General features: G+C 47.0%; 1 protein-coding gene across 2 annotated transcripts in view; it reads left to right on the forward strand.

Moving 5' to 3' along the window:
* Positions 1-375: 375 nt before the first annotated feature.
* The window catches only part of NEDD4 (NEDD4 E3 ubiquitin protein ligase), a 118,202-nt gene continuing 105,865 nt past the window's right edge, over positions 376-12,712 (forward strand). For both annotated transcript variants that reach the window (XM_036441122.2, XM_036441131.2), the window contains exon 1: positions 376-525. In XM_036441122.2, coding sequence (XP_036297015.1) covers positions 481-525 — 45 coding nt within the window. In that variant the 5' untranslated portion in view covers positions 376-480. The remainder of the gene's footprint in view (positions 526-12,712) is intronic.

The following is a 12,712-nucleotide window of genomic DNA, read 5'->3' on the forward strand; positions in this document are numbered from 1 at the left end:
AGGGCGGAAGCCTCAGATTTCCAGCTCGCGGTGAGGCTGAGCAGCTCTCCGACCCCCGGCCTCGTGCGGCCGAGGACTGGAGCGGATTCCGACTTGTTGCAGAGGAAAGCCCAGCTGTTTCCAGGGGAGCGCGCGGCCTCCAGGCCTCCGCCGCCGGCCAGGCGTAAAGCCCCGGGGCTCCCGGCGCCTCCGGGCGGGTCTACGGGCCCCACCTCCGGGCGGGGACCACCCCCTCCGGCCCGGAGCGAAAGGTGCCCCCGCCGCGCGCGCCCCCCCGCCCGGGCCCGCCACGCGCGCCGCCGGCAGAGGCGCAGGGCCGTCCCCGCGCTTCCCGCCGCCGGCGCGCACCGGCCAGGGGGGGGCGCTGCGGGCGCCGTGGGAGCGCCGCCTCCTCTTCCTCCGCCCCCGCCCTCCCTCTCCCTCGCCAGTCCCGCTCCCGGGGCGGGGAGAGCGCGTCCGGTCTGCCGTAACCGCTCCGAAATGGCAACTTGCGCGGTGGAGGTGTTCGGGCTCCAGGAGGACGAGGTGAGGGGCCGCGGGGTTGCGGGGCGGCTTCCCATCAGCCGGACCCCGGGAGGAGGCGGCCCGGGGCGGCTGTCAGCCCCTCCTGCCCTGCGCCAGCCCGGGGGCGCGCGAGGCGCGGGGGGACCACGGGAGAGGGGGGGACCCGCGCGCGCGCCGGGGCGGGGGCCGGGGCGGGGGCCGGGGCGTGCCGCGGGAGCCCGTTTCCTCCGGGAACCTGTGGACTCCCACGCCGCTCCGCCCCTCGCGGCCCCGCTGCCGCCGTCCCCGTCAGTTTCCTGCGGGAAGGGAGCGGAGGGGGCTCGGCGGCGGCGGCGGGAGTGCGCGCGGGGGGCGCGGGGGCGCGCCTCGCCCGCCGGCCGCTTCCTGCGCCCCCTCCCCGCGGCCGGGGCGGGAGCGCCGGGAGGGAGGCGGCCACATCCCCGGAGCCCAGCATCCCGGCGGAGGGCGAGCGAGCCTGTTCTGGCTGCGGCCGCTGGACGCCGCTAGATGCCCTTTGACCTGGAGACTTCCTCGGGACTGGGACTCGCTGTTTTGTTTTTCTTTTTTATCTGCAATCTTTAACCCTCCCTGGAGCCGGGGGTGGGAAAGCAGGCAAAGAGATGGGTCTTCCTCCTGTTTAGTAACAAGTGTCATGTGTGGCCGTGTTTCACCGGCCTGGATGGATAACTTAGAAAGTCGAGCTGGAAAAGTATCAATACGTGCAAGAACTTCCCATAGTTGTTCCCTTTGGAAATTAAATTCTGCTCCTTGGAAAGGCCAAGCTGCCCCCGCCCCGTCGTGCCTCTCGCTTGTATTAAACATAAGCCATTTGGACAGGGTGGCTCTGTTTTAGAGGAGGTCGGTGGGAGGTGACAGACTATCTATCTGGTCTACAGTCTCGAGGGGGAAAACATCAAATGTAAGCGTTCTTGTCGGCTACACCTTCCCAAGAATGTGTCTTCAAGATCGGACCCGTTTAGCTGTAAATCCTTCAGCCTCATTGCTTAGACATCTCCCAACGGTGTTGTCCTAGTGCCTCTTCTTAGCAAGGCGGTCTCTTCAGACATCTTTTAGGAAATGTCCTTTACGTTTCTCTTTCAAGTTCTTTTGTTTATAAACCATGGGCAGGTTGTTGATGAAGGCGCTGTTATCTCAGGATGTTTTGAGGATGATTCTGGCCGTGCGATTAGACTTTAATTTATTCTTAGTGACTGTGGCCGGAAGAGTCGCAAAGGGTGGGTGGACCAATAGTGGCAGCTTGGTCGTCCCTTGGAAACAGGTGAATACGTTTAGCTAAAAATAATACCCAGCTAATGATCTATAGAAGAGATCAGAAAAAAAATAATGCAGTGTTGACTCCGTGGTAGCCGTCAGGGCTCCTTGCTTGCTACGATCAGCTGTCCAGTGCAGATAACGTCAAGCTGGCATCCAGGGCAATCTGGCTGGCCTTGGACTTTCTCTTTCCCCGTTATTGTTGCTGTGCGTGTTGTTCCCTGAAGGGTGTGGGCCCTGCAATTCCGGATTTCTCATCTCTCTCCCCGCAGAGCCCATTGATCCTAGACAGAACATTGCCAAAGGGATCCTGTTCTCTCCCCCTTGAGACAGGGTCTGTGTTTACAGTTATTTGCTTCTCACACCACCCCTCCGCTGAGATGAAACTATGTGTGGCTGTTTGTGGGTGGTCCCTAAGCAACTCCGGGTGAAGGCCAGAAGCTCCACCCTTGGAAATGAGGTTTTCCTGAACTCCCCGAAGGATTTGTACTTCCTGGGGCCCTCCCTGGCTCTCAGGATGGGGGTCTGGTTTTCCGTCCCATGACTCAGAAGTTTCTTACAGCTCCTTCTGTGAACTTTGTCCACGTTGAGAAAAGAGGGAAGAGGATGGGACAGGGAGATAAAAGACATGATGGTGGTGTTGCCTTCCACTTCTTCCATTGTCATTTAGGTTATTCATTCAACATTTATGAACGGTCTGTGCTGTTTCGCACAGTTTGTCAGGCACCGAGGAGGCAGAGAGAAACAGCAGCCCCCGCCCGCCCCCCGAGGAGCTCCCAGTCTGGTGGGAAAGAGACAGACATGGCTTGTGTTCTGGCAGAGGCTGCCGTCCCATCGCTGTTATTTGCCATTTATGTTCTGCTCCATCTCAGACATAAAAGAGGGCCTAGAACAGCCTCCCCCTCCTTATTCTTGAAGAAGAAAAGCATTGCAACTCTGTCACTTTGTAAAACTCAGACTCCTCTGGGAATGAATAGCCCTCTGCTGTTTATGAAAAGGTACTTTTTCCCCCCTCTTAATAATAAAAGAAAGATGGTTCTTATTTTAAACTTGAAACTGAAACAGGGAGAAAGATGAATAGGCATGGGATAGAAGATAGTGAGACATCTGTAGTTTAGCCAGCAGACACTGCATAGCCACTTTGTCACTCGGTATGAGTGTATTAGGGTTGAAGTGAGCTTTAGCTCTCCTTCCACTTGCGTCTCTCAGTAGGAGATTGGTCCTGGCTCCACGTGCAGAATGTTGCCATTAAAGCATAACATACGAAGGAAGTAGTGTGGTATAATTTCCACCAAATTTGCTCTGACAAGAAGTTAATTCCCACACATCTTTGGTGAGAAGGAGTGTGGTCAATATGGGGTCTGGAAATCAGCATCCCTTCCTACCCCCGGCCAGCAGACGTCCCTGCTATGTTAAGCCAGGGGTCGGCAAACCGCGGCTCGCGAGCCACAGGTGGCCCTTTGGCCCCTTGAGTGTGGCTCTTCCACAAAATACCACGTGCGGACGCGCACATACAGGGCGATTGAAACTTCGAGGCCCATGCGCAGAAGTCGGTTTTCGGCTCTCAAAAGAAATTTCAAAAGTTGTGCTGTTGATATTGGACCGTTGACTAATGAGTTTGCCGACCACTGTGTTAAGCTAAACACCCTGCATCCCAGACCTTCTTGCATTTAGCATTCTGGAGAGGGGTTGTGAAACAGGTCTCCTAGTTAGGTGCCCTTACGATTTGGAAGGGGGAAATGAAGTGCAGCATAACTTACTGTTGGTTTGCGTGTTATTTTGCTTTTTCTGCTGATGAGCATGGCCAGGGAGTTTTTCGGTAGCAGTGTTCTTGTACCTGGTGACGCTGGCGTGTGGGTATTGATAGGACATGGCCAGCAGAGATTGGTGGTGGTCGGCTTCCTGATGTCTTGATTGGGTCCATTCTTTAAAGTCAGCAGGTCTGTGATGGCTCCTGATTGCCTCCTGCTCTGGCTGGGCCAGCAGTGGCAGCTTCCTGTGTGGGTCCAGCCTGTAGCCTGTGCTAGCACTTCCAACGATTTTTGTAAGCACCTAATTCCCTGTCTTCCTAAAATGTTGAGTGACTTCTATTTTCTGTAACTGAAATCTGATTGAAACAAAGGAAGAGAAGGGGAAAAAATAAAGAGGAGAGAGCTGAGAGTCTTCACTCCCCAGTTTTCACATATAGAACAGTGGGTGCCTTGCATGGTGTCAGTGACAATAATGCATAAGCAACAGGATAACGAGGAAGCGTATGTTCTGACTGCTCTAGACCCGCTGTTGCCCACACTGGGCAACAAACCTCTAGCTGCTGCTCACAGAAAGGAAAAGCACGTTTGAGGCAGCAGCTGTGTGAGTAGTTAGCCCAGTCATTCACATATTGTTCATACCACGACTGCTTCTTTGCAACTCTGTAATGCCAGCATCATCCTAAAATATTTCTCATGGGTTTCCATGGGACCAAAGAAGTGCAGAATATAGCTTAGTTGTGGTAATTCGCTCTTTATTTTAAAACAGAAAGTTTGGAGGTACAGTGTGAAGAACTCTTAAGTTTTCCTCATTCAGATTCTCCAACTACTGACATTTCACCACAATTGTTCCATAACCATTTTTGCCATTTTCATTGGGCTTTTTCTGAACCCTTTGAGGACAAGCTGCAAATGCAATGCCCCATCACCTCTAAATACTTTAGAATGTCTTTTCCTGAAAAAAGAATACTTCCCTGCATAATAGCCATCCAACCCTCTAAAACTAAGAAATCAACATTGATACACTACCATCCAACCCACAGATCCTATTCGATTTTTGACAAGTGTTCTAATCATTTTCTTTTTCCTGTCAAGGTCCCACTTAGGGGCATATGGTGCCTGTACCTGTCATGCCTTTGCAGACTCTTATCTGTGTGAGTTCCTTAGTCTTTCCTATCCTTATTAGTTTTAAGGAGTACAGACTGTACAGCCTGTAGGATGTTCCTCAACCTGACCACGTGAAGGTCATGCTTTGTTGGCAGGCATCACAGAAATGATACTGTGTTCTTTCTCAGTGCATCTATCAAGGGGTACATGATGTTGACGCGTCCCATCACTGTCGATGATAACCTTGATCACTTGGTCATTTTGGTGTCTGCAAGGTTTCTTGCTCATAAAATGCCACCATTTCCCCTTTTATAATCGGTTAGTATTTTGTGGGGACATATTCAGAGATTATGCCAGTACCCTGCCCTTCATTCACCAGATCTCCATCCACCCGTTTTAGCATCCATTGATGACTTCCACCACTGTGTCTTTATTTCCAGTTTTATTAATTGGCATTCTATGTAAAAAGAGCTTTCCTGTATTCTTAGTTATTCATTTGTTTGTTTATATCAGCAGGGACTTGTAGAATCCCAGCTTATTCACTGGGTTGTAATTAATTGCTGTCATTAAACATTTTGTTGCTTAAACTATCCAATGGAAGTCCTGTCAGGAAGGTTTTTAGGGCAACGTGGCACATCTCCATCTTCCTCTGAGCACTTCTTTTCTTTCCAGCAGATGTCGTCCCAGGTTCCTCTTACATTCTGCCTCGCCCATTTGGTAGAAAATGTTCTTTTTAAAAAATATATATTTTTATTGATTTTTTACAGAGAAGAAGGGAGAGAGTTAGAGAGTTAGAAACATCGATGAGAGTCATCAATCAGCTGCCTCTTGCACACCCCCTACTGGGGATGTGCCCGCAACCAAGGTACATGCCCTTGACTGGAATCGAACCTGGGACCTTTCAGTCTACAGGCCGATGCTTTATCCACTGAACCAAACCAGTTTTGGCAGAAAATGTTCTTTAGGAGCCAAGATCTGGTGCTCTCAATGTGCTCATTGCTACTGCATGTCATTGCTCTTCAGCCACTTCAGGAAACGGAATTAAAAAGTGTGTGTGTGTGTGTGTGTGTGTGTGTGTGTGTGTGGCATATGTATACATAAATACACACATAAATCTATAGTTATTTCCACATCAGTCTGCATATAGATATTTAAACATCATTAATTCATACCAACTTCTATAATCCAAATATAATATCTCAGGGTTCTTTGTAGCCACAAGCGCCTTCTCTAACAGTAAACATTCTGCCTTTCATTATCTTCATTATATTTACTTATGTGCTCAACCCATTTACTTATGTTTCTGGTGTAACTAACTTTCTAACCATGCTGGCCTCTCTCTGCCACTTGTGCACCCCACTTTCCCCTCCAGGGGGAGCACTGCTGTTACAGCTCTGTGCAACACCCTCCTCCTCTGTGCCCCATGCCAGTGGGCACCCTACTGAGCATCTCTGTATGGCTCCTCCCTCGTCCCCTCCGTGCCCCATGCTGGCGAGCATGCTGGCCATACACATCCATGAAACCATTCCCTGGCCCCCAAACTCTGCCTGAGGTAGGCCTCCTGACTCCCCTGCAGAAGGAAGAGAAGATGAGGAAAGTTCACACACACACACACACACACACACACACACACACACACAGAGTTAGCTATTAGCAGTTCATAGATTGCATAGGGATATAGTCTTGAAGGCTCCTTACAAATAAATTATTTAGGGTAAGCAGAGGTACAGAACATGGAATTTGGCTAGGTTAGAATTCCGGCCTTATCATTTAATGAGCCATTGGCTTAGGTGTTTGACATCCTTCAGAGCAGAATGTTTAAATCAGTCAATTACACCCATCCGCTAGCTGTATCTGGTATTAGGAATATTCTGCAATGCCTGAAGATGAGTGAGATTGCTGATTTGAACTGCAAACCCCACTGTTTTACTGAATTCTTTTGCTTCTCTCTCCTTGAAGCTCTATTTAGTCCAACTCCCTTGCCAATTCTATCTCAGTTTTAAGAGGACAAAGGAATGGAGAAGGTTGGAGAAATGCAGGGAGGAAGACTGCATAAACGAATGAAAAAAAAGTTCTGATAATTTTCTGAAAGTCTTGAGGAGTAAGTATGTCTGTAGTCAGTGTTATAACTTCATGGCCTGACCAAATGTCTGGTTTCCACTGATGTGAGACATGTTAGGGCAATAAAAAAAGTAATGTGAACAAACATCATATCAGTGCATAAAGATGCTTTTAGAAAAAGTGGTTTTTATTGGAGAGAGAGAGAGAGAGAGAGAGAGAGAGAGAGAGAAAGAAAGAGAGAAAGAGAGAAAGAGAAAGAATATGATCTGTTCCCTGCCTCCTGTAAATACCCTGACCCACAACCTGGGCAAGTACTCAGACCAGGAAGAGAACCGGCAACCTCTTGGAGCATGGGACCACGCCCAACCAATTGTGCCACACCAGCCAGAGCTAAAGATGCTTTAATGCAAATATTCTTCAGGGTAGAACACAGCCTAAATATAATCTTAGCTGCCTTTAATTTAACACCTGCTACGTGGCTGGTACCAGATTACGTATTCTTAATACTTCCAGCTGTAAGTCTTACAAAGATCGATATTGTTATCCCCACCTTACTGACAGGGAATCGGAGATTGTGATTTGCTCAGGGACTCACTTGTGGGAGGGAGCAGATCTGGTCTCTTTAGTGCCAAAGATCTGGTCTTCCCACTCTGCTGCTTAAATAGTTGCCCAAATAAAAGAATTTAACAGAAGAGACTCTTTCTCATGATGAATGGAACAGGAACAAAATCAACTTATGATTGTTTTTATGTCTTTACTCCCATATTTTCTGTCTTTTTTTTTGTCATTATAGCTTTTAGATAGACCTCTGAAATAATTGAATTTTGTATTTGCTTAACAAATATTTGTTGAACATTTATTATGTACTAGAGGCCCTGCGCATGAAAATTCATGCACAGGAGCGGGGGGGGGGGGGGGGGGAGGGGCTCTCAGCCCGGCCTGCCCCCTCTCACAGTCCGTGAGCCCTCAGGGGCAGGAGGTGACCTGGCGATCGGGAAAGTGACGCCCCATCACACCTCTGCTGCTGCCACTGCCGGCAGCACAAGCCTCGGCTGGCCCTGGTTACCTGAGCCTCGGATGACCCTGGGCAGCCGCCATCAGAGGCTTGCCTGCACCTCGGGCCTGCCTTGGGCGGCTGGGGGTCTGAGGGAGGGTCTGGCCACACTGTGCACCTGCCGAGCCCACTCCCCCCCATGAATAGATTGTGGGACTCTGGCAGGGCTGAGGGGACTGGGCGCTGCCATCTTGTGGCTATGGGCACCTCCAGTTTTGTGATGGTGTGACAATCAATTTCCATATGCCATCTTTATTAGATAGGATAAGGCATTTGAGTTGAGTCATAAGATTATAATGATGAAAGACAGGATTTGCTGAATGTATAACATAGAAGGAAAGAAAGACATTAAATATCATATATATATATGGCTAAGCGACCATTGCATCTGAAACAACTGAACAGTGACTGAACAGGCTGTGTGGGGCAACCAGGCCAGCAGGAGTGGGGGGCAGTTGGGGGCAACCAGACTGGCAGGGGGTACAGTAAGGGGTGACCAGGCTGGTGGGGGAGAGGGCTGTTGGGGGTGACTTTGCCTGCGGTGGGGGGGGGGGGGGGGAGCAGTTTGGTGCAATCAGGCAGGCATGTGAGTAGTTAGAAGCCAGTCGTCCTGGATTGTGAGAGGGATGTCCAACTGCTGGTGTAGGCCTGATCCGAAGGACATCTCCCAAGGGGTCCTAGATTGGAGAGGGTGCAGACTGGGCTGAGGGGACACCCCTCTCCCCCTCCCCCTCCCCCTGTGCACAAATTTTATGCACCAGGCCTCTAGTATTAATATAATCAGACATATACGTTTTATAAATATTATGAATAAAAGGACGGGGAGATGTAATATGTAAGTATGTACCAGAAAAGATGAACTAATCTTGTATGATATAGAATGGAGAATGTAAAAAATGTGATGAATAGGAGCATAAAGGAGACTAGAGTGGTAGAGCAAGTGGGACGGTGGTAGATGATTCTGGAGAGGCGAGGAGAGCAGGGTGTAAAGGCCATTTATCAAGGATTTTAAATGGGATCCCAAGTGGAATGGAAACTCACTGGTTGTTTCTGTGCATATCATCATACGTGCATGACATCATCATCATCAATGTTGTTTTTTAAAATACTGTTTGTATTTAACATTGTCTTTGCTTGTTACTTCTTCATTTCTTCTTGCGTCTCTAGCATCCCTTTTCTCTGCCTGAAGTATGTCCTCTAGAATTTTTTTCAGTTGAGTGTTGCTGGTAATGGACTTTCTTAGTTTTGTTTTTGTCTGTTCGAAATGCTTTGCTTCTTTTTTCAGGGAGAAGTGGGGAAAGGAGTAAAATTTACAAACATCTCTAATGAACAATAATTTTCAACTAACAACCCAGATAATATAGAGTATTGACATCACTGCAAAATACTTCCTTGAGCTCTTCTCGTCAACTCCCTCTTTTTACTTTTTCTGGGAGCGTTTTAATCACCATGGATTAATTTTGCCTGTTCTGGAACTCACATAAATGGAATCATACAGTGTGTACTCTTTGCATCTAACTTCCTTTTTAAAAAAATTTAATAAATCTTTATTGCTCAGATTATTACAATTGTTTCTCTTTTTCCCCCCCCATTGCTCCCTTCCACCCGGTTCCAATCCTACCCTCTGCTCTTACCTCCCCGCCCATTGTCCTCATCCATAGGTGTACGATTTTGATCTAGTCTCTTCCTGCACCTTCCATATCCTTTTCTCCCTGATAATTATCAATACACTCCTTTTCTTTGCCCCTGATTCTATTATATTCACCAGTTTATTCTGATCCTCAGGTTTTTAATTCACTTGATTTTAAGATTCACTTGTTGATAGATATGTATTTGTTGATCATAATTTTTATATTTTTTCTTCTTTTTCCTCTTCTTAAAGATTACCTTTCAGCATTTCATATAATACTGGTTTGGTGGTGATGAACTCCTTTAGCTTTTTCTTATCTGTGAAGCTCTTTATCTGACCTTCAATTCTGAATGATAGCTTTGCTGGGTAGAGTAATCTTGGTTGTAGGTTCTCACTATTCATCACTTTGAATATTTCTTGCCACTCTAGTCTGGCCTGCATAGTTTCTGTTGAGAAATCAGCTGAGAATCGTAGAGGTGCTTCCTTATAGGTAACTAACTGTTTTCTCTTGTTGCTTGTTTGATTCTCTCTTTGTCTTTTGCTCTTGGCATTTTAATTATGATGTGTCTTGGTGTGGTCCTCTTTGGATTCCTTTTGTTTGGGGTTCTGTGCGCTTCCTGTACTTGTAAGTCTACTTCTTTCACCAGGTAGGGGAAGTTTTTTGACATTATTTCTTAAAATAGGTTTTCAGTATCTTGTACACTCTCTTCTGGCACCCCTGTAATTCTGATGTTGGTATGTTTGAAGTTGTCCCAGAGGCTCCTTACATGATCATCAACTTCCTGGATTCTCTTCTCTTCTTGCTTCTCCAGAGGAGTGTCCTTTGCCTCTTTGTATTCCAAATCTTTGACTTGATTCTTTCATTCCTCTAGTCTGCTGTTGGGTCTCTGTATAATATTTTTTTTTATTTTAGTCAGTGTATGTTTAATTTCTAGTTGGTTCTTTTTCATATCCTTGAGGGTCTCATTAAATTTATCAGCCTTTTCTAGGAAATTTTTAAAAAACCTTATAATCGTGGTTTTGAACTCTATATCCAGTCTTTTGTCCTCCATTTCTTTCCTTTGAGATCTATTTCCTTGTCTCCTCATTTTAGCTGCTTCCCTGAGTTGGTAGGGTGGCTTTGTGTGTTAAGGTGTCCTATATGGTCCAGTGGGTCAGCCTCCCCAGTCACCTGAGGTGGACACTCTTGGTGCTCCCCTTTGTGGACTGTGTGTACAGCCTTGTAGCTAAGTCTTGATTGTAGTTGGTATTAATGGGAGGAATTGACCTCCAGGCCAATTGGATGTATCAGCTGTATCTATACTGGGATACCTCTGTATAGGAGACAGTCTTATAGGATCAGACTTGCAAAATTGCAAAAGCCTCTGCTCAGCTTGGATGGGGTGGAATCTCAGGGCTGAGCCAACAGTCTTGGCTTCCCGTCAGCCCTGTCCTTGTGCACTCTCCTGAGTTTCTGCCTGACCTCTGCCTTCTGTGGCTCCTAAGTTTCCGCCTGGCAGTCCAGATTCCCCCTGCGAGAGCGTGGGTGCCCCAGGGGCTCGCCTGGAATTGGGCTGGGTCTTTGTATAATATTTTTAATCCCAGTGCAGTCAGGAGCTTTTGACTCCTTTCGCTATGGAGAGGCCGCGGCAACCTCCATGGTCAGACCTCTCTGTGCACACTCACTGGTGCACAACTGTAGCCCTTGCCCGCGACTGTGGCTCCCAGCTCCCTCGAGTCTCCCAGTCTCTGATTTCCTTTGTCTACAGTCCAGACTCCACCCGCATGAGCCTGGGTCCATGGGGTTTTGGCTGGGTTTTGGTTTTGGCCAATGCTCTATCCACTGAGCCACAACAGCTAGGGCTATTGTATACCTTTTGCTTTAATTTTTTGTACAACTATCACAAATAAAATTGCAAAGTGATAGGATTTTAAAACCATGAAGTGTCAAAAAGTATATATGCATGGATATATACCTCATGAATGGCATTGATTCCTTTTCCTCATTCTTTTTAAAAAATATATATATTTTATTGATTTTTCACAGGGAGGAAGAGAGAGAGCTAGAAACATCGATGAGAGAGAAACGTCGATCAGCTGCCTCCTGCACACCCCCCTACCGGGAATATGCCTGCAACCAATGTACATGCCCTTGACCGGAAACGAACCTGGGACCTTTCAGTCCTCAGGCTGACACTCTACCCACTGAGCCAAAAACGGTTTCAGCTTTTCCCTCATTCTTATTGGAAACTTCCTCTTGCTATGTGCCCTCTACCCAAACAGCTCGCACTCTACCCCTATTGTATAGCATCATCTGTGGGTGCCATTTCAGAAACATCGATGAGAGAGAAACATCAATTAGCTGCCTTCTGCATACCCCCCACTGGGGATGTGCCTGCAATCATTGTCAGAATTCTCGATCTCTTTTCTGTGTTGGATCCACTGTTTCCTTGATCTCTTGTCTTCATCTTTCCTAACCGATTCTCTCAGGTGCTGGCACAGATTCTCTATAAAAGTGGGCAGGTTCTATTGACAGGAGTATTTCATAGTAGGTTTTTCTGGCCTAACATTTAACTGTGGGACTCTCACAAATAAGTATTTCTAGTGTCTGTTTTCTTTTCCCCTACCTTGAACCACTCAGCTTGCTCAGAGAGAAGTCTTCCAATTCTCTGTTCGGTGGGTGTAGGTCTGGCAGCCACTGTTCTTGGTTCACTGTTTGTGCAAACCTGTCCATGTTTTTGATAAGATGCCTTATTCCTACTTCCCGCAACTTCAGAAAGATTTGTGGTTAATCAGGAATTTGTCAGCCTCCAACTATGTGCTACAGAACCCAGAAGTTTCTTCTGGGTTCTGTAGAGAAAACAAATTCTTAATCTTCAAAATCTCACAATTTTAAGAAAACACAGAGTTTATTGCTTCAGATACAAGACAGTATGTGATAGATGCTGTATAAATGAGCCTGTAACAAGAAGGGAGGATTCATGTCAAGGCTTTAAGGAAAGTGGCATTTGGACTTTAAAGAAAGGACAGAACTTTTAAAATAAAAAATAAATGTTATAAAAAGTTTAAGAAGTAAAACAAAACCCTTCGTCATTTCAATTTTAATAGCTATTTTCAGCGTTGCATATTTCCTTCTGATTTTTATCCATCTGCATTCATGTTTTTACAGAGTTATCACAGAATAGGTAACATTCTGCATCCTGATTTTTCCAATTAACATGATCATTTTCTGTCATTAAATAACATTAATCATTATATGTTAATGGTTTCAAAGGGATCTGCTCAGGTGATACAGGACTTCAACAATGAAGGATAGGAGATAGGGAAGAATATCTCAGGCAGAGGGAACCCACAGGT

Source organism: Pipistrellus kuhlii, unplaced genomic scaffold (genome assembly GCF_014108245.1).
Source record: "Pipistrellus kuhlii isolate mPipKuh1 unplaced genomic scaffold, mPipKuh1.p scaffold_m20_p_1, whole genome shotgun sequence".
Taxonomy (NCBI): Eukaryota; Metazoa; Chordata; class Mammalia; order Chiroptera; family Vespertilionidae; genus Pipistrellus; species Pipistrellus kuhlii.